The sequence below is a fragment of the Myotis lucifugus genome, unplaced genomic scaffold, assembly GCF_000147115.1.
Source record: "Myotis lucifugus unplaced genomic scaffold, Myoluc2.0 scaffold_65, whole genome shotgun sequence".
Lineage (NCBI taxonomy): Eukaryota > Metazoa > Chordata > Mammalia > Chiroptera > Vespertilionidae > Myotis > Myotis lucifugus.
The window spans coordinates 1,829,790-1,853,912 of NW_005871113.1; the positions used below are offsets into that span (position 1 = coordinate 1,829,790).

General features: G+C 37.4%; 2 protein-coding genes across 2 annotated transcripts in view; one reads left to right on the top strand and one right to left on the bottom strand.

The window, feature by feature from the left end:
• Positions 1-4,993, top strand: part of PRG4 (proteoglycan 4) — a 15,487-nt gene extending 10,494 nt beyond the window's left edge. The window contains 8 exon segments of the mRNA XM_023754811.1: positions 2-849; positions 1,419-1,496; positions 2,502-2,509; positions 2,511-2,639; positions 2,908-3,064; positions 3,515-3,712; positions 4,114-4,239; positions 4,802-4,993. Of these exon segments, the coding sequence (XP_023610579.1) occupies positions 2-849; positions 1,419-1,496; positions 2,502-2,509; positions 2,511-2,639; positions 2,908-3,064; positions 3,515-3,712; positions 4,114-4,239; positions 4,802-4,899 (1,642 nt within the window). The 3' untranslated portion in view covers positions 4,900-4,993.
• TPR (translocated promoter region, nuclear basket protein) overlaps positions 4,936-24,123 on the bottom strand; it is a 67,858-nt gene continuing 48,670 nt past the window's right edge. The window contains exons 43-51 of the mRNA XM_023754746.1: positions 13,985-14,166; positions 12,810-12,878; positions 12,607-12,701; positions 11,129-11,235; positions 9,836-9,931; positions 9,549-9,708; positions 7,494-7,612; positions 5,680-5,775; positions 4,936-5,140 (exon numbers count right to left, since the gene is read on the bottom strand). Coding sequence (XP_023610514.1) covers positions 5,085-5,140; positions 5,680-5,775; positions 7,494-7,612; positions 9,549-9,708; positions 9,836-9,931; positions 11,129-11,235; positions 12,607-12,701; positions 12,810-12,878; positions 13,985-14,166 — 980 coding nt within the window. The 3' untranslated portion in view covers positions 4,936-5,084. The remainder of the gene's footprint in view (positions 5,141-5,679; positions 5,776-7,493; positions 7,613-9,548; positions 9,709-9,835; positions 9,932-11,128; positions 11,236-12,606; positions 12,702-12,809; positions 12,879-13,984; positions 14,167-24,123) is intronic.

Below are 24,123 nucleotides of genomic sequence, written 5' to 3' on the forward strand. Positions count from 1 at the left end.
TTCTGGTAGATCCCACACCAAAGGCTCCTGCAGGGTCCAATTCTGAAACGACCACCACATTGAAGGATAAGACAACAGAAAAAGGCACGCACACTACAACTGAAATTACAACTGCTACTTCTACAAGTACAACAAGAGAGACAGCAACTCCAAAAGAAGACAAGACCACTGAATCCCAAACAAGTACAACCAAGCAGGTGACATCTACCACAACCAAGGACACCACATCGGCCAAAGTTACTCCTAAGGAAACAACTCCTGCACCAGAAGTGACTCCAACAGAAGACAAGACCACTGAGTCCCAAACAAGTACAACCAAGCAGGTGACATCTACCACAACCAAGGACACCACATCGGCCAAAGTTACTCCTAAGGAAACAACTCCTGCACCTGAAGTGACGGCTGCAACAAAAAAGACAACTACAACTGAAGAGACTACAAATACGTCTGAAGACACAGTAACTACATCCAAAGTGACGACTGCTAAATCCCCAAAGCCAACCAAAGCACCCCAAATGCCCACCACCACCAAAAAGCCCAACACAACACCTAAAGTGACAAAACCAAAGCCTACACCATCTCCCCCAAAGACAACCACATCAACGGTGCCTACAATGAACCCTGCCTCTTCAGAGGAAGACTTGCTCCACACCACCACCAGCTCTGACCAAGCTAGTAACTCAGAAATGGCTGAAGAACATCCAAAGAATGAAGATGCAAATGATGCTGAAGGAGAAAAACCTTATGTGATTCTCAGGCCCCCTGTGATAACTCCTCTAATTATCCCAGGAGCTGATTTCACAGTGAGAGGATCCGATCAAGGCATTGGCGTCAACCCCATGCTTTCAGGTAAAGAGACTGGTTTTTTAGAGTCTAATGTTAACATAAGTCTACCAGAACTGGAATGCCCTGATTTAACATGTACATTGTCTAGAGTCCTGAACTTATTAACTTGTGAAGTCTTACAGCTTTAGAAGCGGAGGAGTAATCACAGTAAGATTATTTGATATTTGGAGAAAGGAGTAATGGCCTAGTGTTAGGAACTTAGTGCGTCTGTAGGCAGAGCCAGTGTACAGAACACCAAAAATATTTAGTTGGGAGTCCACCCTTAAAAGAAAGTACAATGCAAAGCAAAAATCTGCAATATTACTTTTACAAACCAAATCTAAAGGGCAGTAAGAACTGAAAGATGGAATGTTGAGATTAAACGTCCAATAAATAATTTACTTTAAGATCAGGTAACCTGTCCATTCCAATTCATCACTTTTTTTTTTAGCAGAGAGGGGAGAAAGAGAAAGGGATTATAATATCCTTCAAGAGCTTAGGAAATGATGAAGAGAGGAAATGAAACTGGAGAACTTGAAAAAAACAACCTTTTTCATTGTTTTGTATTGACTTAATTTATTAATTTGTTTCAGATGAAACCAATTTATGCAATGGTAGATCAGTAGATGGACTGACGACTCTGGCCAATGGGACATTAGTTGCATTTCGAGGTGAGCTCTGCACAAACTTTTTTCTGCCCATCATTTTGTTCTTGGAATTTGTGAGAACCAAAGCCATAGGAGTTAGTAGTTTGGGTTGAGCTTTCTGAAGGGGAACCTAATGACCTTACCACACGAAATTTATGAAAACCTGAGAGTAATTACCAAAATATTAGACTAACAAAATTAGACATATTAGAGTAACAAAACAAAGAGCTTGAGATGATGCTACTTGTTCCTACCGTTAGGAATTAAAAGGTAGTTCAAATTTTAATTTCATATCAGATGAAATGACACCAGGATTTGTTTTCCCTGTTCTACTGTATTTGAAAATAACATTTTTCACCCCCATTGATTTTTAGAGAGTGGAAGGGAGGGAGAGTAGGAAGGAGAAAGAACATGCATGTGAGTGAAACCCAGCAATTGGTTGCCTCCCCTACATGCCCTTGTCCTGGAATTGAACCTGAGACCCATTGGTACAAGGGCCGGTGGCGTTCTAACCACTTACAAACACCAGAAAGGGCGAATATTATAACATCTTGTGATGTATTCAGCAGTGTTAATTACTCTTTGTGAAGGAATCCCAGAACAGCAATTGTATGTTAATTCTCTGTACTGACACTAGTCCAGTCTTTGTTTACTTAGATTAAATCTGAAGGGAAGTAAGTCATACATAGACTTGCTCAGTAGACGAAGAGATTTTAGTAGTCCTTTAATTATAACTCCTTATTTCTGAAAGATAAAGAAATTGAGAGAAAAGTGATTTTCTGTTAAGTCACAAAGTCAGAAGGCTCTTTCTAGAAAACTAAAATATGTCAAACTTCAAACTTGAGAAAGATTTACTCTCAGAAATGTTCAAACACTATGTTCTGTGCTAGTACAGTTCTCACTAAACTTCTGGTCATTAACACATTCAGTGTTTTTAGGATAATTAAAAATATTTTCATTTTGGTCTCTTTTGGGATAGGTTTTAGTATTCATTCAGCTTATAGACTGATTTATCACTTTCAATTTTAGGTCATTACTTTCTGGATGCTAAATCCACTCAGTCCACCATCTCCTCCTCGTAGAATTACTGAAGTCTGGGGTATTCCCTCTCCCATTGATACTGTTTTTACTAGGTGCAACTGTGACGGAAAAACTTTCTTCTTTAAGGTAAGAAAAATATCTTTGTAAGAGAAATCAGCAAATAGTTCTTATTTATGAAAACATAAGTCAGCTTAAATTTCACCTCAGAGGGGTTCCATATTTTAATAAATGACTACCATCAAAATTTAATCAAAAGTTAACACAATTTGGTAGCATTAATGGTCAACTTATTCAAACACCCGAGTTAAAACTTTCTTCCTATACTTAAAAATCTATGAATTCCTAACCTTTTCCCCCCAAAAAACTAACATCACTTCCTCTTTTAAATGATCAGGGTTCTCAGTACTGGCGTTTCACCAATGATGTGAAAGATCCTGGGTATCCCAAACAAATTGTAAAAGGATTTGGAGGACTAAATGGAAAAATACTGGCAGCTCTTTCAATACCTAAATATAAGGAGAGACCTGAATCTGTGTATTTTTTCAAGAGAGGTATGTGCTACATAATTGACAAAATCACACAACTTTTAATAGTTGATTTGCCAGAAAAGTTTTATTGAATATTTTCATTTACTACTGGGTTTACTGTGAAAAGATGTCTTTAATAGCTGGATCAAATATTTTTCAATAAAAAAAAAATTGAGGGCACTAAGAAGCATTTAGATCTCTCAACATGCAAACAATTTCACCTGTTTTCCGGTTATTGATATAATGAATGTCATCGATGTACTCTCACACAAAGTTAAATACATAGCTATGCAGTCTGTTGAATTTAATCATTCAAGTATTTCAGGATTTAGTAATTATTTTCATAATACCCTTGACTAATAGCCATTATTGTCTAGACATATTTTATGAAAAACATTGTTTCTTCCACCTTGTAAAAGCTCTTTTCCATCTTTTTTGGGGACTAAATTAATTTTTGTTGTTTTTTTCTAATAGGGGGCAGAGTTCAGAAGTATACTTATAAACAGGAACCCAACAGGCAGTGCCCTGGAAGAAGACCTGCTCTGAGTTATCCGGTGTACGGAGGAACAACACAGGTTAGAAGACTTCGCTTTGAACGGGCTATTGGATCTCACACACACACCATCAGCATTCAATATTCGCGGCCTGTCAGAGTCCTTTATCAAGACAAAGGTAATGTGTTTTGTTTTTTATACTGTGTTAAAAATTCTTACACACGAAGTAGATGTAAGGCTTATTAAATATGAATACTGACCAAACAACCCTAATATTTTAGGCTTATTGGTGCAAAACATCGAAGATCAATACTTATCCTTTGTGGGTAAGGAATGCAGTTTAAATATTACTTGATAAATGGTACTTATTTTAATTATCTCTTACCAAGAACAATATATACAAAACCGTAACCCTGAAAACAGTGATAAAAGGTAGTTATTTGCACCAATTCTGAGAGGGCAAAAACTAGGCACTGGTTAAATAACATCCAAGATAACAGAGCTACTGAGTGACCACATTGGAGTTAATACTGTGGTATGTCTGACTCTAACAGCTGCTCTTTCCAATATCATCTCTAGGTTTCCTCCACAATGAAGCCCAAATAAGTACACTGTGGAGAGGACTTCCCAGTTTGGTTACCTCAGCTATATCCCTGCCCAACACCAGAAAACCCGATGGCTACGATTACTATGCTTTTTCTAGGGGTGAGTTAAGTAAAATCTCAATAGCTTCTCAAAGATGTGATCTAATCTCTGAAATACAAACATAATCAAAACACCAAGTGTTCAATGGAGGCTGAAGGTGAGAAGTTAAACTATAATTGCCCTGAAGAGAAAGTTTAAATTTTTGCTTTTCTTTCACATTAAATTGAAAGGACTGCAACTGAATGCTGCCCTATCCTTTATGAGATTGAGTCCATTATGATAAAAAATTACGTAAAATTGCTCCTGAAAACAATATTTGGCATTTAGTGGAGGCCCCATTTACCATAAAGTTATACTGATTTGCATCATCACAGTCCGTAAGATCAGAAGTAAGTTCCTGAGAAAAAAATCTTATTAAATTATATTACCTGAGACACTTTTCTTTGAAAAATCCAGAAATGTTATTCTACCTATACAGATGACATCAGATTTAAAAAAAGAGTAAAACCCAAGTGGTTTTTGATTTTTACTTTGAAGGAGAGTTAAACCTGATTAAAAGGTCAATTTGTCAAGGCAGTACTCTCAGAAATGTTTAATAAAATGATCCCTCTCTTCTATTTAGATCAAGCCTATAACTTGAATGTGCCCAGCAGAACAGCAAGAGCCGTTACTCCTCCTTCTGGGAAGACCTTATCCAATGTCTGGTACAACTGTCCTTAGACCGGTGGGCAAAGGAACAGACAAGTAAAACAATGATAAAATCTGACACTGAAATACCTTTTATTAATAAAGAATGTTGAGATAAGCATACCAATTTAAATACAAAAATGTCTTTAAACTCGACAATCATAACACTAAAACAGACTGGACAATCTTATTCACAGTTATTACAATTTATAGAACATTTAATTAATATTTCCTCTATTTATTCCTCCTCTCCCTCCCATTGCATGGCTCACACCTATAAGAGAGAGAGAAAAAAATCAAACTGAATGAATCTTTTAAGAAGCTAGCCTCAAACTAGAGTATTCACTTATTCTGGTTCATTATAAATTGTTTTCAAAAACTAGTAATTAAACATTTCACATCTTCAATGATAATCATTACAATTAGATTAATATTTTTATGAAATGCAATCTTACATTAGAAAACATGGAGATATTAAAATTTTACACTTTTTGTACAATAGAATAAAGCTCTGTGACTGTTTAGCTAGTATAATAGGCAAAGATATACCAAATAACTACATAGCACTTTTCTAAATATTACTTTGAATTCAAGGAAGAAATAGAAGCACATATTCATTACACACATCTGTCTACAAAATGTTTATATTTTATATATATTACTGAACATCATATCATACGCAAGGCATAGTTAATCCTTAGAACATTTAAAAAAAATGAGATACTAGCTGGCGGCTTAAATAAACATGAGAAAAATTCTTCCATTTATCATCACCCCACATCCTATTATGTAGTCAGGATGTTAGAAATTTACCTCTCTGTCTGTTAAACTGACGACCACGGACACCTTGTCTCAATGTTGTCTGAAGTCTTACTCGTCTGAAAGGCTTAGGCTGACTACTGCTAGTATCTAAGAAGAAAAACATTAAGATGGAAAAAAACTAAATGAATGCAGGAGTCCATTGTTTGCAATATTTGAAAGTTTTTTTAAAAGGGCAAAAAGAAAATTCCTTTATATCCCAATATGACCTCTTCCCACAACCTTAACTCTATAATCCTGTCTAAAACATCATCTTTACCTGGAATGTCCTCCAAATTTTCTCGTTTCTGTTCATTACTTTTCTCAGTCTCTTCTCTACACAGCAGCCAAACTGACACTGTCAAGTCTTTAAGTCAGATCATGTCACTGTTTGAAGCCCTCTCAAAACTCCCTTTATCCATGAAAGTCAATGCAATTACAATGACCCACTAGATGTATCCTGTCACCCGCTAATCTCTCCATCCTTACTATAGTCTATCCACACTGGCCTCCTTGCTGAGCTTGAACACATCACACTCCTGCCTCATGGACTTTGCACTTGGTGTTTCTCTTGCCCTAGAATGCTCTTCCCCCAAATGACTGCACAGCTTCATTCCCGAACCTCTTTTAGGTGTTCACTTAAATGTCACTTAATAGTGCTTCCTGTGAAATTGCCTGACAACACATGGTAGACACTCAGATATTTGTTAACCAAATGAATAACTGCTCAGGTGGGAAAGTTTAGTGTTTTATATTTTCAAATAAATGTAAAGAGATCCTAATTTTATATTATACTGAAAAAGGAACAAGAACCATATATTTCCATGCAAGCTCTAGTAAGATATAACTAGTTCCAATTTTGCTGAGAAATAACAATTTTCATGAGATGTTAGAGTATAACTGGGGGCACCAAACTTCACTAATTGTATTATTAATAATGATAGTTGTAGACATTTCTAATCTCAGCTGCAAGATTACTTATGAATGTCCATATTTCACAATGAAATGTGCAGTGATTTAAAGTTACCAGCTGCTAAAAGGTGGATGTGAGATTGGAAACTAGGGATGTTGGCTCTTGGCTGATGTGCCAGAGAAGCAGCTGAGGGAGAAGAGACCCTGAGATGGCAGTGTTCCATGACTGAGAACGTGGTAACTGAGCATGTCTTCCATAAAACCTGGCAGTTGGAGAATGACTGCTATAACAATTCAAAGTGAAAATAATCGGAGTGGATGACTGAGGACTATATTTTTTTAATAAAAGTAATTCCCTACCTAAAAATTGATAGGCATGTTGGGATAGTATATTGTTTAAGATTGGAGTCTCTGGAGGCAAACTTGTGAGCTTGCTCAGGGCTTGCCTATTCTTTACTAGTTATGTGACTTTGGAGAAGTTATTTAAGTTTCCATAACTATAAATTGGGGATGAATGCTTACCACATTGGACTGATGTGAGAATTAAATGAATCAATATATATAAAGGACTTTGCATATTGTCTGATACAGAGAGTTGCTGAGCACTTACTGTGTATCAGACCGCTGTAGAACTCCAATATGTAGAACAAACAAAAATGGAGCTGCTCTGGTTTAGGCAAGAGAGAGGCCTAAAGTACTACTCCTTAGTAATCATCCCCCCTACAGCCCCTTTAGCACCACTAATACAACCAATTTTCTTTAATATAAACCAAGTTCCCTGTAAGAAAATAAAATTTCCCTCTTAAATAAAGCTTTTTACAATTCAGGGGGAAAAAATAAAATTGTTAGCAATAAAAGTGTCTTTTGCAAACAAGTGTGATGTGTAAAGTTACATGTAGTCAACAGCTGGAACTTACCTACAGAAGAGCTGGAAGGAGGGTCCTGGCTGGTGGAAGGAAGATCTGACTCATCAGATGCCTGCACAGGCTCCTCTTCCTGCTGGCTATCAATTTCTAGGCCTGCTTCTGAACTAATACTAAGAAAGGAAAACAAAAATTGATTAGAAAATATAAAACTGATCCTAGAGTGTATCCTATTGTTTCCAAACTCTTTTCCATATAGTTTATCACTTAATGCAGAGTTCTACTCCAAATCAAAACTGCCAACCCTGATACTGGTAGCCATATATATTTTTAAAGGGGCAGGGGACAAGTTGCTTCTTCCTCATGCCTCTTTTCACATTCCAAATTTAGTTGTTTTCTTCTCATTTTTATAAATTTTTTTCTTTTTGACAAGGGATGTTTACATTCTTAACATTTGCAGGAGATAGATTATCCAGATTTTGATAAACCTCAAAACAACTTTCTAGGAGAGTATAGTAGTAAAATAATTCACAAGTCACAACTATTAACAGATCACTAACTCAAAAGGGGCTCTAGCGCAGATGAGACAGGCTATGGGTAGAAATCCCTGGCTCAATGGCTGTAAGTCCATTTCTCTCTCCCATTCCAGAAAGCACATCAAAAAGCAAGTGAGGAGATAGAAGTACAAAACAACTTCAATCTTAGTACAGTTATTAGTTAATGTACCTGGAAGTTCTCTCTCATGACTGTGCCTACGCTGAACAGTGCTGGTCAGGTGTGAAGCTAAAGCACCTGGGGCTGAGTCAGTCACCAGAGATACATGCTCTGACTCTGAGCTTTCTCACTTGTAAAATGATGACACTTTGCAAAGGTATTGTATGCGTTAGAAATGACTTGTATGAAATGACCTGCATACATGGCATGGAATTAACGGCAGCTAGTGTTCTCAGTAGGGTCTATAACCTCCCCCAAATTAAGTAGCCCTGATAGAGCATAATAAGTAGACCTGCTTGTTTCCTTATATAGAACTGGCCAATGATTATGCCAAGAAAATATTGCTAAATAAAACAAAATCTTTGCCGAAACCAGTTTGGCTCAGTGGATAGAACGTCGGCCTGTGGACTGAAAGGTCCCAGGTTCAATTCCGGTCAAGGGCATGTACCTGGGTTGTGGGCACATCCCCAGTAGGAGATGTGCAGGAGGCAGCTGATCGATGTTTCTCTCTCATCGATGTTTCTAACTCTCTATCTCTCTCCCTTCCTCTCTGTAAAAAATCAATAAAATATATTAAAACAAAATCTTTGAGCTCTACATAGAAATCTGGGTTCTACTTCTAGCTCTGCTTCTACCCATGAAGTAGCCCAACTTTTTATTTTATTTATAAAAATTAGGTTTCCGACTGGCTGGTGTGGCTCAGGGGTTGAGCATCGACCTATGAACCAAGAGGTCAGGGTTCAATTCCCAATCCCCAGTGGGGTGTGAGCAGGAGGCAGCCGATCAATGGTACTCTCTCATCATTGATGTTTCTCTCTCTCTCCTCCCTTCCTTTCTGAAATCAATAAAAATATATTTAAAAATAAATTAGATTCCATCTTGAAAGTTAAACTTCTCCAAGACAACTTTGTTTATAACGGATGTGTTACCAATACAGTCAGGTCTTGAAAACTACTAGATAAATTCTAATTTATAATCAGTTCTAAATGCACATTAAGGATAAGTGAGGTTCATTTGAAAGCCCACTACTAAATGGAAAGTTGAATCATTTCCTAATATTCCTAACTTTCACAGAAAGACTTCTTTTTTGGGGAAAAGTTCAAGCAGTTACATTAATGGAAGGGTACCAGTGATTTTAAAGAAATATTTTGTTCTAGAATAAATATATTATGCAATGTTCAGGGAGCTAACATTTGTCTTCTGTAATAACAACCTCCAAGTCCCAAAATATTATTATATGCAAAAATTAATCTTTCAAAATAGATGGCTCGGTTTACTTTTGTAATAAGATGCGACTGAAAATACAGCTCAACAGATTGTTTCCTGGCTAAAGGAAAACAAATGCAAAAGTCTGGCAAGTCTAAGGCAAGCAAATATTACAAAGTAAACATTTACCCTTCAGATTCTGCCTCCACAAATACTTCATCTCCATCATCACCTGCTGCTGTTTCATTGGTTGTGGATAAAGTGCCAGTCGATGTTGTCACCATTGGAACAGACTGAGAGGCATGCTCTGAAGCATCAGAGGTGGTACTACTCTCAGTAAATACGTTCACTTCAAAACAAGACCAGAAAAGCAACGAACACTTTAACTTTGTGGTTTACCTAATTTTCAGCCCAAAGATGCCTCATAAGTTTCCATTTTACCAATAAAACACACAATCTAGTAATATGATACCTACCTGGAGCCGCTACTTGCAGAGGAGTAGTGGGAACACTTCGGCCACCGGATTCTTCTTCATGAGCTAGGAAGAGGGGTGTTTCATACATTCCTAAACCTAAAGACAATTCTGAATATTAATGAATGAGAAAGAATACAAAAGTGCCAATATGCGAGGTATCTGAAAGAAAAAAATTAATCAGCAAAGACACAACTTTGTTAAAATCCACAATTAGCCCATCAAGCAAACATCAATCCCTCAAAATGTAAATACAATTTAAACACATCCTTTAAGCTCCCTAACACTAATATAAGTACCTTAAAAAAAAAAAAAAAAAAACCAGCTAAAAGCTGCTCTTATAGTTTTATAGAAGGTAACTTTACTGAATATCCAACTATGTTAGATTCTACTTATCACCAAAACTGCAAGGTATTACTTAGTCCCCTTTTTGCTATCAAAACTAAATTTCAAGAAGGTTAATTACCTTTCCCAAAGTTACAAAGTTTAGTAAGTGGTGGCAACTTCCAAGTCTAAAAATTGCCACATAAAATTCTGAATTTATATGAAGTTAACTCACAATTTCATATTGTAGAGGCATAGTGTTAAACCTAATATCCTAAACCATTAGGGACAAATTTATACTACATGACTTAGATGAGGACTACAGATTGGTCTTTTGCTTAGAACTTATTAAAGTAATATACAATGCTATATAATAGCTTCCCAGAAATATAGTGGGCTATATGGGTACCGAATGAAGATTAAATGTCATTAATTCAGAAATGCATAATTCATGTCCAAATAACCAACTACTATTACTTAACTTAGGAGTCATTTTATTCCACATATTTTAACATTTTTTCTTATTTGTAATGTTAATAGAAAATATCTAACTTGTATTATGCATTTAACTAGAAATGTTAAATTGTGTTTTATTGGTAAAATGGAAACTGTCAAATCAAACAAAATATGTTGCATTTCTTCCAGAAACTTTAAAACGGGTGGTAGTATTTACATATGTTTACTGGTTTAACACTTAGTAGATGATGCTATATTAGGTGCCAGAAGAGATACAAATGTAACAGCTAGGGTCTATGTTTAAAGAACTCAAACTTTGTTGAAAAGATTTATATGTAAGACAATGTTTTGTAAATAGTACATATATTATAGCTTTCCCCATAAATTAGAGGAAGTATTTAGATCTCAATTTCTTTTATATTTATATATGCTTATTTAAAAAAAATCACATCACAATAGTTTATTACCAAATATAAGTAAACCCCAGGAGGTACAAGCCTTTATCTAGCTGTTTACCTCCTTGAGAAGCCAGCTGGCCAAGATCAGAGTGACTAGAACTTGTCTGTGGCATATCTTCAGGTGGCCCAAACCGGAATCTAGGAACACCAGCAACTTGTGGGGAACTAAATAGACAAAAATTGATTTAAGATGAAATGTAAAGTTACCCTATGCACAATGATAAAAAGAATATAGAAAAAAATGAGCATAAACAAAATGAGAAGGAAAGAGATTGAAAATAAAGTTGATTAGGAATTGATTTATATGTAAATAACTTTCGTGTCTCTGAACTATATGCCTCATATTTCTTGAATCTGTTAGAAATCTATGTATTTATGTAAATACTAAACATATATATTAAACATATCTCTATGTATCTATTAAACACATATATTTTCACATGGAAAGCCTTTTTATCCTTTACGTGGAGTAGTATAGCACAATAGTTTACATAGGTTCTAGAGCAGGGGTGGGCAAACTTTTTGACTCGAGGGCCACAATGGGTTCTTAAACTGGACCGGAGGGCCGGAACAAAAGCATGGATGGAGTGTTTGTGTGAACTAATATAAATTCAAAGTAAACATCATTACATAAAAGGGTATGGTCTTTTTTTTTTTTTTTTTTAGTTTTATTCATTTCAAACAGGCCGGATCCAGCCCGCGGGCCGTAGTTTGCCCACGGCTGTTCTAGAGCCAGACTGACTGGTTTGAAACCAAAAACTGCCACTTCCTGGCTGTTTGACCTCTGGCAAATTCATTAAAATCTCTGTGCTATAGAAGAGCAACAATAATACTCTCTTGGTATGAGGATTAAATAAACTGATTTATGGAAATGCTCAATAAGTGTTAGGGATTCAATGCTGTTCCCATTAAGTATTCTCAGACTCTTTCCTCTTAATTGTTGAAATAAATCACTTCTTCATTTGTGTTAATAAAGACTATTGCTTATACCTCTATTCTCCTAGAGTACTAAGATTATATTTATTTGCTCATATGCTTAGCACTTTCACAATACTATCCACCATGATCACTGTACTTATCACCACCAATCTACAAAGCTTTTTACTATCTGCCAATAATATTCTAAACATATTAACATAAATTCTTTAATTCTCACAACGTATAAGGTGGAAACTATTGTATCATCATTCCCATAAGTAATATAAGGATACTCAGGAATAGAGAACCTAAATAACTTGATACAGCTATTAAGCAGAACAGCTAGGTTTCAAACCCAGGTATTCTAACTCTAAACTCCATGTTCTTAACCACTGTTATACTGACTCTAAACTACAAATTCCTGATGGAAGCAACTGTATTTCATTCCCTCTATATAATTTTCCCCAACACTACATTCTCAACCCTCCCATAATACCCCCTGAAAATAGTACACAGTAGAAGACTCAAGGAATAATGAGTCAATCAAATGTAAACAAATTAACAGTGAAACAGTAAGAATTTGATTAGTCACAAAATGTTTCTCTTTCATTCACTTACTGAATTGCTTCAGCAAATCCATCAGTACGATGTGGCACCACAAGAGTTGGGGTACTTGGAACTGTTCTGTCTTCATCATCAAAAAAATGCTGCTGCTAAAACAAAAAAAGGAATTAAACAGGCATGACAGAAACACACATATCGACTACACAAATATTTGCTGAACAAATAAACTGATTTTACATGGGGGGGCAGGTACTTACCATGCTACCAATTCCTGGAGTCAACTGAAGCCCACGTCCTACGGACTGCCTCCGAGTCATCTGAATTCTCTGGGCCAAGAAAGGAATTACATTTGTTTTTAAGGAATTAGACAATGAAACAAACACTAAATATCAATAGAGCTTATTATGCTTACTTGGTAATACCATAACCAAAATGTTAGCAGATGATGTAATAATCATCAGGATATTTTTTCAGGAAAAACTGCCACTAATCTCATACTAAAGAAACCCGTTTTAAACTATGACAACTTTATAGAGACTATAACATTAAACTAATATTTCATTAACTAATAGACAAAATATTAACCAATAATTAAAACTAATCTTTGACCATATCTTATTTCTTTGTAACTAATTTATTCATTAGTAAGTATGCTTTTGGATTTTATGGCTTACTTATCCTTTGGAAATATTACTAGCAGTACTAACTACATATAAATGGTTTCTCAATTTAGTCATTTTTAAACTAATAGATTTTGCAGGATCCATACACACTCTTTTAAGACTTTATACATTCACATAATGCAGTTTTCTTCACCAGTGGTATTTTAGTAGATCTACACTTGAAAATGTTCTATGCTCTAAAGGGTTAAAACTCAAGCTAGATTATTAATAGAGCCTTTGTACTTGTCCTGTTTCTGCAAGAGCTTCTGATTAACAGATGTCCAAAGAGTGCTACATGTAAAGGGTTATGCACACTTTCATTAATTTTCAAACTGGGAATTAATATGTATGATTATTAAAAAATGAAGAGAAAAATGTTTTGTTAAGCAGAACAGAATTTCCTTTTTAAAAAAACATGCAACTTAGAGGGAAAAAAAACACTTCAAAACAGATGGTGGTCAGCTGCTAAAATACATTTTACATTAATTAAAATCCAAGAAAATCTTTTTCCTTTTGTAACCTGTAGAAACAGTGAACAGACTTGTATTTGCTATGAGTATAACCGTTTCAATTTATGCACAACTTCTAGTCAGCCTTGTCCTTTCAAGGAAATCAGAGATTCATTTCAGTTCAAAGAATTTTATAAAAATATGCCAAAACATTACAGGGTTCACTTAATTTCTGGGGAAAAAAGGCAATATCTAATGGAAAGGGAAAGGAGCCAAGATTTTTAAAAGTTCATTTTTCAGAATGACCACTACTTTTAATACCTGAACTGGTGGTCCCAACTCTTGAGGTGGGGCATGAATGGTTAGTCTTGGGGGAAGTGGGTGCGGTGGACGTCTTGGTGACTGAGGTGCTCGAGGGGTCTGTCTTTCAGATGCTGATGATGGCTGTTCTCTAGAAATGTCCTGGGAAAAAGAGGACTCTGCAGTACCTGTATTTCCTTCACCTACAGGAAAAGAGAAGCTTATTTTGAACTATTAAACTTACTGCAAAATAACTTGGACAATCCCTAAAGTATGAATCTTGCCACTAGGAATGTTCACTTCAGTAATATTTTCAGAAGGAAAGTAGTGAGGTATGGTGGGCCCAGAGATAATTGGTATGCAATTATCAGTAGTATGGCTTTTAGCCAAGTTCCTGAACCTCTTTGGTTGGTTAATGTAACAGATGTAATCTACAAGAAAGGTTTTTCTGAAGGATTCAAATAGTAGACATAAGCACTTAGTCTAACACATGATAAAATATTTAACACATTTTGGCTCATATTATTAAGATGGGCAAATTACTTAGAGTGAGACCACTATGGCATCAGTATTATACTCAAACAGATGAAGACTATTGGGAAAAGCCCAATAATGACACTCTTACATTTTGGTTTTCCTAAATTTTGAATTTTATGGTCCTTCAGATGTCTGGGTCTTCTATATACATTATAGAAACATCAGAAGCTATTACCTACTTTGAAAGTTCAATAAGATATTACAGAATTTAGTAGTTTAAAAGTTAGGTCTAGAACAGATTCTAGCTTTAACACTTAATAGCTTTGTGACCTTGGTTATGTCACTTTACTTATTTCTGCTTCTGTTTCTCAGATTCTACCCTGGTACTTAAACCTGACAAGCTTATTGTGATAATTCAATACAAGCACACATGCTCAGAAAAAGCATTTTTGTAACTATTGGCAATGTTCATAATCTATCCACTAATTAAATTTTATCCAGACTACTAGGCCAATTTCTGCTTGATTGTAAAAAGGAAAACTCTCTAGCAAGTATTCAATGAGCATCTGTTGTATGCTTTGTATCTGGGAAAAATGGATATGAACATTTTCCCTTAAAACACGTAACATTTAGAGATAATACCTACAGATGTAACCACAGAATCAGCTCAAAATGCACCCGTCCTAAAAAGACCCTGAATCTCATTTCAGAGCGGACCAAAACTGCAGGTCATGTAGTGAAGCATGTGCAGAGGAAAGAGCTTTGGTCTCCAGCTGTACCTGGAACCAAAGTCTCCCCCTTTAACCAAAGGACCAGGACATAATCGACCTTGAACACTGGAACCCTTTCAGACACCAAGAAACTGTTGTCCAGGAAGATCCAGTGTTGATGCCCTGTTACCATAAATGACCAAGTTCCAAGGACCCCAATTACAACTTGCCTTGCCAGCACTATTCCCCTTGCTCCTTAAAAACCATTAACCTAGGCCAGGGAGTAAGATGGATATAAGGTACCATTTAGGTCTCCCATCTTCTCCCTTGGTGTCTTCTTGATCAATAAACGTTTCCTTACTCCAAGCTCGAACGTTTTGAGTTTTGGCCTTTCTAAACATTGGGCACACAACTTGGCTTTCAGTAACAATTTGGTGAGCCAGCCATGAGCTAGTGCTCGTGGTAGGCCAAACCTGGAACAGCCTCCAAGGAAAGATGTTTTGCCTTGGGGGCTCGGAAGGTACTTACCCTGGCAGGCACTGGCCAAATCAGCACAGAGCCCATTTGGAATAAGAAAATGCCTTTGGACTTCAATCTACGTTGGTTTTGTTTTGGGGTAAGGTGCTCCATTTTGGGGGTAAATGTGCAGCCAGGAATCCTCTATGTGGGCTTTCTCTCCCTTGGGACAAAGCTATCTGCATTTTAAACTTACTTGGGGGCCTCCATTTAAGAGTAGGATCAGGATTTCGGGGCTCTACCTGTTTGTGTCTTTGTTTGTGGTAAACCGTATTAAGTATATTTGTTGTGTCTCTGCAAGTCGATGTGCTCGATTTGGAAGTAGGGTAAGTCATCCTGGCGTGTACAACCAGGAACTCCCCTCTCCTCCATTTTCCTTTGAAATAAGCCACATTTATTTTATTTCCCTGCTGGAGAAGAGAACAATTGTAGAACTTTTACCTGATTTTTGAACTGGTTTGGCTGCATTTGTTTGGCCACTTGAATTTGAAATCTGTAACTTGTATAGTTTATCTAAGATTTGGTTAGGATAGTACTCAATTACTTTGTGTGTTATATGTTGATCTCGCTCTGTGTGTACTCTGTTCATTGGCTTGAAGTTAAGAAGTGATATTGGGTCTGTGGCTTCTTCCCCTCCCCCATCTTCATCTCCAGACACGTGGCAGCTGCCACGTGTGCTCGGGCTCCATTCTAGCCATCATCCTCCAGGAAAATCTACCACTTTTAAACTCAGGCGCCCTGAAGCCACTCTTTTTACCTCCTGAGAATTTGTACTTTATTGTGTACACTTTCCATTTTCTGTTGTTTGTGTTTGCTGACAAGTCCATGATAAGGGGCACTCTTGAAGGAGAGGCTCTCAGGCCCCTTGGAGACAATGGAATGCATTCTTTGATAACAGATTACTTTAAAAAGGCTTTAAAGGAATCCTTACAGCATGCAAAGCTTGGTCATCTGAGTAAAATCTGAACTCACTCAGTCCATCTGCCAGAAACATCATTTGGATCCAGTTTTACAGCCCGAATTATTCACTGTACTTGGGCCATAAAAGCTAATGCTTTAAAATGAAAGCTATGATTGAGAACCAAGATGGCAGAGTAGGTAAACACTGGTACTTGCTGCCTCCCACAACCACATCAAAATTACAACTGAAATATGGAACCATCATTCAGAACCACCTGAAAGCTGGCTAAATGGAAGTCCAACTAGAGAAGTAAAGAAGAAAGCACACTGAGACTCGTAAGAGGGGCAGAGGCACAGAATGGGTTGAACTGGTACCCGTGCTGGGTTTTGTTTTGTTTTTTAATCAGGAGGGACAGTTTGGCTGCTTTTCCTCTGTGAAGAATAAGGGGTCCCAGCCCCACACCAGACCGCTAGCCTAGGGTTCCAGAGCTGGTAAGAGAAGCCCCCATAACTTCGGGTTGTAAAATCCAGTGGGGATTGTGGCTGAGTGACATGGAGGCTGCTGGAGACCCACGTGTTCCCCGAAAGGGCCAGTGCATGAACTGACTCAGACTCAATCTCTAGCGCTGGGTAGCTTTGGGAGACCCAGACACATACAGGAAGGAACTGGACTGTCTGGCATCAGGGCAGGAACTTGGGGGTGGCTTTCCCCCAGATGGGGGTCCTTGCAGGGATCATTGTTCCTGTGCTGGGACCTTCCCCCATCTCAGAGCTGACTGGTAGCCCTGAGTTTCCACCAGCTTGGCTCACACTGTTCCCTCTGCCCTGGTGATTCTCCGAGACCCCACCCCATCCAATTTGCAGCCCCACCCAAGCTGTTTGCAGCAGCTTTTCCATATGAATGGCCTGTCCTGACTCAAGGCTTTAGACTTTCCTAAAATCTCTCAAATAAGCAGCAGCTGGAGTCAGTGTGTACCAAACCTATACATCAGTGGTTCCCAAACTTATTTGGCCTACCGCCCCCTTTCCAGAAAAAATATTACTCAGCGCCCCCTGGAAATTAATTTTTTAAAAATTTTAATAGCAATTAAACAGAAAGATACATGTATTAATGTTTCTACCTTTTTCGTAAAATATAGTAAAGAAAGGTGTAAATTAGAAACATTGAAGTATGAAATTATGAAACTATTTATTGAACTCAGAATAGAAAGGTAATACAAAAAAAGTTAAAACAAATGCACCTGTGGCCATCACTGCCCCCCTGGATCGCTGCAGCACCCACCAGGGGGCGGTAGCGCCCACTTTGGGAATCACTGCTATACATAAAAGGCCCAACCAGGACCCTGCGCTAGCACCAGCCTGCCTTGCTTCACAGCTGGTCCTTGCCTGGACACTTCACAAGTCCAATACAAGCAGCAGCCATCTACAGGATTTCCTCTCTGTAGCTCCTGCCGGGTGGACCCAGGAAGTGGCTGACTTTGCACCTCCCAGGAGGTCTCAGAGCCAGTACACCCAGTGGACAGATTCAGACCATAGCAGATTTTAACTGTACAAATCCACAAGCAACACACTCAAGGGCCAGACTCAGTGAGCATCAAAGCACCACTGAAGCAAGTCCTGCTCCATAGGGGTGTCTTCTGCACAGCTGCTCTTCCACTGTAGTTGCAGCTGGAACTCACAGCCAATTGGCCTGGAGGTCAATTCCTCCCAGTGACGCCAACAGCAATCAAGGTCCAACTACAAGACTGTGCACACAGCCTACACAAGGGCATACCTAGAGTGCCCAGCTCAAGTGACTGGGGAGGCTGAGCCACTGGGCCCTACAGGACACCTACTACACAAGGCAATTCTACCAATTAGGCAGCTCTACCTAATACATAGAAACAAAAACAGGGAAGCAGCCAAAATATGGAAATAAAGAAACATGTTACAAATGAAAGAAATGGAAGCAAACAAACTATTGGATACAAAGTTCAAAACCATGGTTACAGCGTTACTCAAGGATTTATTTTTTTTTAAATATATTTTATTGATTTTTTACAAAGAGGAAGGGAGAGAGAGAGAGAGTTAGAAACATCGATGAGAGAGAAACATTGATCAGCTGCCTCCTGCACATCTTCTACTGGGGATGTGCCCACAACCCAGGTACATGCCCTTGACCGGAATCGAACCTGGGACCCTTCAGTCCGCAGGCCGACGCTCTATCCACTGAGCCAAACCGGTTTCGGCGTTACTCAAGGATCTTAATGAGAGCTTCAAGGGACTCAAACAGAGCTTCAAGGGACGCAATGACACCTTCAAGGATCTTAGTAAGAATGTCAAAGACATGAAAAAGGATGAGTCAGAAATTAAGCATACACTAACTGAAATAAAGAATAATTTGTAGGGATTCAATAGTAGACAATTCTGAGAATCAAATCAATGATTTGGAAATGAGGAAGCAAAAAACACCCAATCATTGGAGCAAAAAGAAAAACGAAAAAGAAATATGAAGATAATGTAAGGAGTCTCTGGGACAACTTTAAGTATACCAAACATTTGCATTATGGGGGTGCCACGAGGAGGAGAGAGAGCAAGATATTGAAAGTTTATTTGAAGAAATAACAACAGAAAACTTCCCCTACCTGGTGAAAGAAAAAGACTTTTAAGTCCAGCAAGCACAGAGTTCCAAACAAGAGGAACCCAAAGAAGCCCACACTGAGACACATCATAATTAAAATGCCAAGGGCTAAAGAGAAAGAGAAAAATCTTAAAAGCATCAAGAGAAAAGCAGTTAGTTACCTACTAGGGAGCACCCATCTGACTGTCAGGTGATTTCTCAACAGAAACTTTGCAGGCCAAAAGGGAGTGGCAAGAAATATTCAAAGTGATGAATAATAAGGACCTACAACCAGCAAAGCTAACACTTAGAATTGAAGGTCAGATAAAGAGCTTCACAGACAAGAAAAAGCTAAAGGAGTTCATCACCACCAAACCAGTGTTACATGAAATGTTGAAGGGTATTCTTTTAAGAAGAGGAAGAGGAAGGAGAAAAAGAAAAAGATAAAAAATATGAACAATAAAGAGGCAATAAATACATAACAACTGAATCTAAAAAGCAAACGAGTAAGAAATCTAATTAACAGAATAAACTGGTAAATACAATAGAATCAGAGGCATGGAAACAGACTGACAAATCTCGGAGAGAAGGGGTCGGGAAGGGGGATGGTAAGAGATTAGGCAAAGATCTTACATGCATATATATTAATCACCTATGGATGTAGACAATAGGGTGGTGAAGGCCTGGGGCGGAGAGGGAACCTGGTGGAGGGGGACAATTCAGGGGGAAAAAAGGGAGACATCTGTAATACCCTCAACAATAAAGATTTAAAAATAAATAAAATGAAAGCTATGAGATTTGTCTCCATTGGTCTGTATGTTTATGTATATCACTATATGTTTGTTCTAGATCTAGGATATTTCTACCCTGTATGGTATTGCTAATTTATATTAAATTGGCTTAAACAAACAAGTGCTTATATGAGAATTCTCAAAAAACAACAGACTAACCCAAATGCTTTTCAGAATCACATAATCTAAAAAAATATTTGACATTAAAGCTGGTTTTAAATGGGTTTGGTTAAATAGGCATATCTTTAGAATCAACAGAATTAAATATTTTTATTTTACCTGTGTTTATTACTCCAATAAGTAAGCTGATACAAAATTGGAGTTAGATTTCTCTCCACTGAAAAAGGACTACTGGTCTGTTACTGAAACTGAAAAAGTTTTCTGCCTAGAAAGCAAATATTCTGTGCTTTATCAAAATAATTTTGTGTTTTATTGTCTTAATTAGGTATTTGATTACTTAAGAAAACTAAATCTCCTAAATAGTAAGAACTAAAGTTTTGCTATGTAAACAGCATTTTTTCTTTTTCTTTCAGAATTTACGGAACTTTATCGGAAATTGGGAAAAGGCTCCAAAAAAAGACACTCACCTTTATGACAAAGAAAAATTGTGGGCACTAAAAATAGGTTATCTTCCAGAGCAAAATCATGTTACTTGAAAGTTAGAGTATATTTTCCTAAAGAAACAGTGAAATAAGGGTAGTTTCAGCCAGAGCTCTCCTGAGGTCAGTACTTGTCACTATAGTGCTTGTGTTGTAAGGGCCGTATGAATGCATTTTTCTTTAAATGTATAATTAAGTATCCTATATGATAAAAGCCTAATATGCTAAGTGACCGGTCCACTGGTCGGCCATTCAACCAACCAAAGCGTAATATGCTAATGATATACTAAGGCCACTCAATTGCTCACTATGAAGTACACTGACCACCAGGGGACAGACGCTCCAACTAGTAGGTTAGCTTGCTGCTGGGGTACGGCCAATCAGTACTGAGCATGACAGGCCAGACATGCCCTGGAGCCCTCCCGGGGGCCCTCCTCAACTGGCCAACCTCCTGCATCTCTCCCTGGCCTCGATCGTGCACCGTGGGGTCTCTCAGCCTGGCCTGCACCCTCTCGCAATCCGGGACCCCTTGGGGATTTTGGGAGCCAGTTTTGGCCCTATCCTGCAGGCCAGGCAGAGGGACCCACTGGTGCACGAATTCGTGCACTGGACCTCTAGTCGATTCATAATTGCTTATGATATTTAGTCAAATGTCCAAATCTTTTGATATATTTTGACAAACGTCCCCAAATTTAAATTATAAGTAAATGCCCCTGAAACATCTCAAAAGATTTGTTTTATCTCCTTACAAAAGAGAAATATTAAACTAGGCTTATTTTGGTGTGTTGAAATTACATGGGTAACATAAATTAATATGGGTAAACAATGATTGTAAATTAAATGAATAGTTGGGGCTATGGGAAACCCAAGACGGTCACTGGTTAATTCAGCTCCCTGGCATTTTTTTCCATGCCTTCATCCACTGTGGCACAATTAATTTCAACTTCATTCAACTACCACTTAGTTTGGGTTATTAACATGTTCTTCTTTTTATGTGTATGTAATCTGGATGAGTTGAAGCTTTCTCCTGCCAAAAGGTTGATGCCTTTACAATAGCAAAGAAACTGTTAGAAAACGTGTTTCCCACTTGGGGTCTACCTTACACAATCTCTGGTGACTGAGATACCCTCTTTACTGAGCAAGCCATATGAACCCTGAAAGACAACCTTGCCATTAACAGGAAAAACTGGATTCAAGCAGAACAAGTTCAATTTCATAGAACTGAATGAACTGATGAGAATGGTTACAATTTTTATGACGTTTTCATTTGAAATTGTTGACTTCTTTAATCTTTTGTTTTCCAAATAAAAGGAAACGTGTTTACCAATGACTTAGCAATTTGGTAAACTATATCTCTTAGCAGAATTGAAACATTTTTTTCTCCCTACTGGATCCTTCCAGAATCTAGAATCTTCCAAGGAGTGTTTTTATTTTCACGGCAAAGTGATTATTTGCCAAAGTTTAATAATAATGTTTTCTTTATAACGGGATACAATTGGAAACTAGTTTTATTACCAAGGCTTTGACTAAAAAGTTATGTTTCAGAGAGACAGGCAGATACAGATGTGACCAGAAATCTTTGAGGAGTTAAAATTGACTTTTGAAGCCAATAAAAAACCTTTTGGGAAAATAGCCTGATACTTTGTTTACATGGTTCACAGCAGTCTTACCAGGTGAGGAACTAAGGTTACTTCTTGGGAGATGCAAAGAACGAACCTCAGAATATGTTGGAAACCTTAACAGAGGAATTCACCAAAATCTATAGGTACTGCAGAAGTTTGACAGTTTGAATTTTGCCCATTCAAAGCACCAGGGGCATGAACTTTGGTTTCAGAATTAAGGAAAAAAAAAAAAATCCCTCTTTATCCCAACTACACAAAAGATGTATCTTAAATCTACAAAATGTATCATAAAATGTATTACCCAAGTATCATTAATCTCTCCCTACCTCATCTCTTAAAAACTATTCTTCATTATATGGTTAATATTCATTAGTTTATGGCTTCTTAGTCTTGAGAGGCTAAAGTTCAATCTGAATATTCCTTAGGAAAATTCCAGCAAAGCACATTTAATGGTACTTCTTTGATTAATTACTATTCTTGCTGCAGTTAGACAAATAGACACGCCAAGTTTATTGACACTAGATTTATTTTGCAGATACACTAGTATTAATTTGGCTATCTTTGGTAAAAATCAGGGTGATTTTAGAGAGAAAATTATGTTTCAATAAGAACTACAATATACCTTTGTGGATATTAGATTCTAGCACTGTCCATGGTCTTTTGAGTTTTGTTTGCTACTTGTAAGCTGAATCCTTGTAGTGACTTGAAATCATTAAGAACTAAAATTGCCCTTTTCCTGAACCTTGCCAGCTCATCATGGTTTGAGGAAATAATAACAAAAGTTACTTTATTCTTTATCTCATTAGAGTACAGGTATCCTGGCCTGCTGCTACCTCTACCATTGCTGTGGTCTCTGCTTGTAAAGTGAACACCATGCATGTCCCCTCTAAGGCTAAGGGACCATCGTGAAATTGATAGGAGTAAAAGCTGGAGAGCTAATCCTCCCTCTTAACTGAACCTGGACTTGGTTGCCCTATTTCCAAGATTAAGGAATGAATAACAAAAAGGGGGAATTTGTAACCACAGAAACATGGTCCTATTCTGTTTAACAAAACACTACAGTGCTTTTCAGAAACAACAGACCAAAACCACAAGTTACAGATGAAGCATAAACAAGGAAACTTTGACCTTCAGCTGCACCTGGAACCAAAGTCTCACTCCCCACCATAGGACCAGAACTTGAACACTGTAATCCTTCCCGATGCCAAGGGTCCCTTGTCCAGGAAGATCCTGTCTTGTTTACCCCTTTACCATAAATGGCTAAGTTCCAAGGTCCTCCAATTAAAACTTGCCCTGTCAGTGCTTCCACATACCAATTCCCCCAGCCCCTTAACTTAGTCCAGTGAGCAAGATGGATCTAAGGTACCATTAGGTCTCCCATCTTCTCCTTCTCCATCAATAAACTTTTCCTCACCCTGAATTCTGACATTGTGAATTTTGGCCATTCAAAGCACCAGGGGTTTCAGCAATAAATAAATAAATACATAAATAAATTTAAAAAATCCCTCTTTATCCCAACTATACAAAAGATGTATCTTAAATCCACAAATGTTTTATAAAATGTATATTACCTAAGATTAATGATACTTATCCCACCTCATCACTTAAATACTATTCTTCATGATATGGTTAATAGTCATTAGTTTATTTTTCTCCTAAAAATTTAAAATGGAAAGTGGCCCGTCCTTAATTTCCTTAATTCAAATGAGCATATACCTTGTACTTTAAAATACGTAGGTCTATATGAAAACTCAGAGACAGTTTTTCATTAGGCTAAATATATAAATTTTTTATTACACTGGTACTCATGATTTTGGCTTAATATTATCTATAAAACCAGGATATTAATACTAGATGATCACCAATTTTTTAAAATGATTCTAATTTTTTTTCTATGAATCTCATAATCCTTTACTACCTACATTTCAATGGCCCTCCAGAACTCA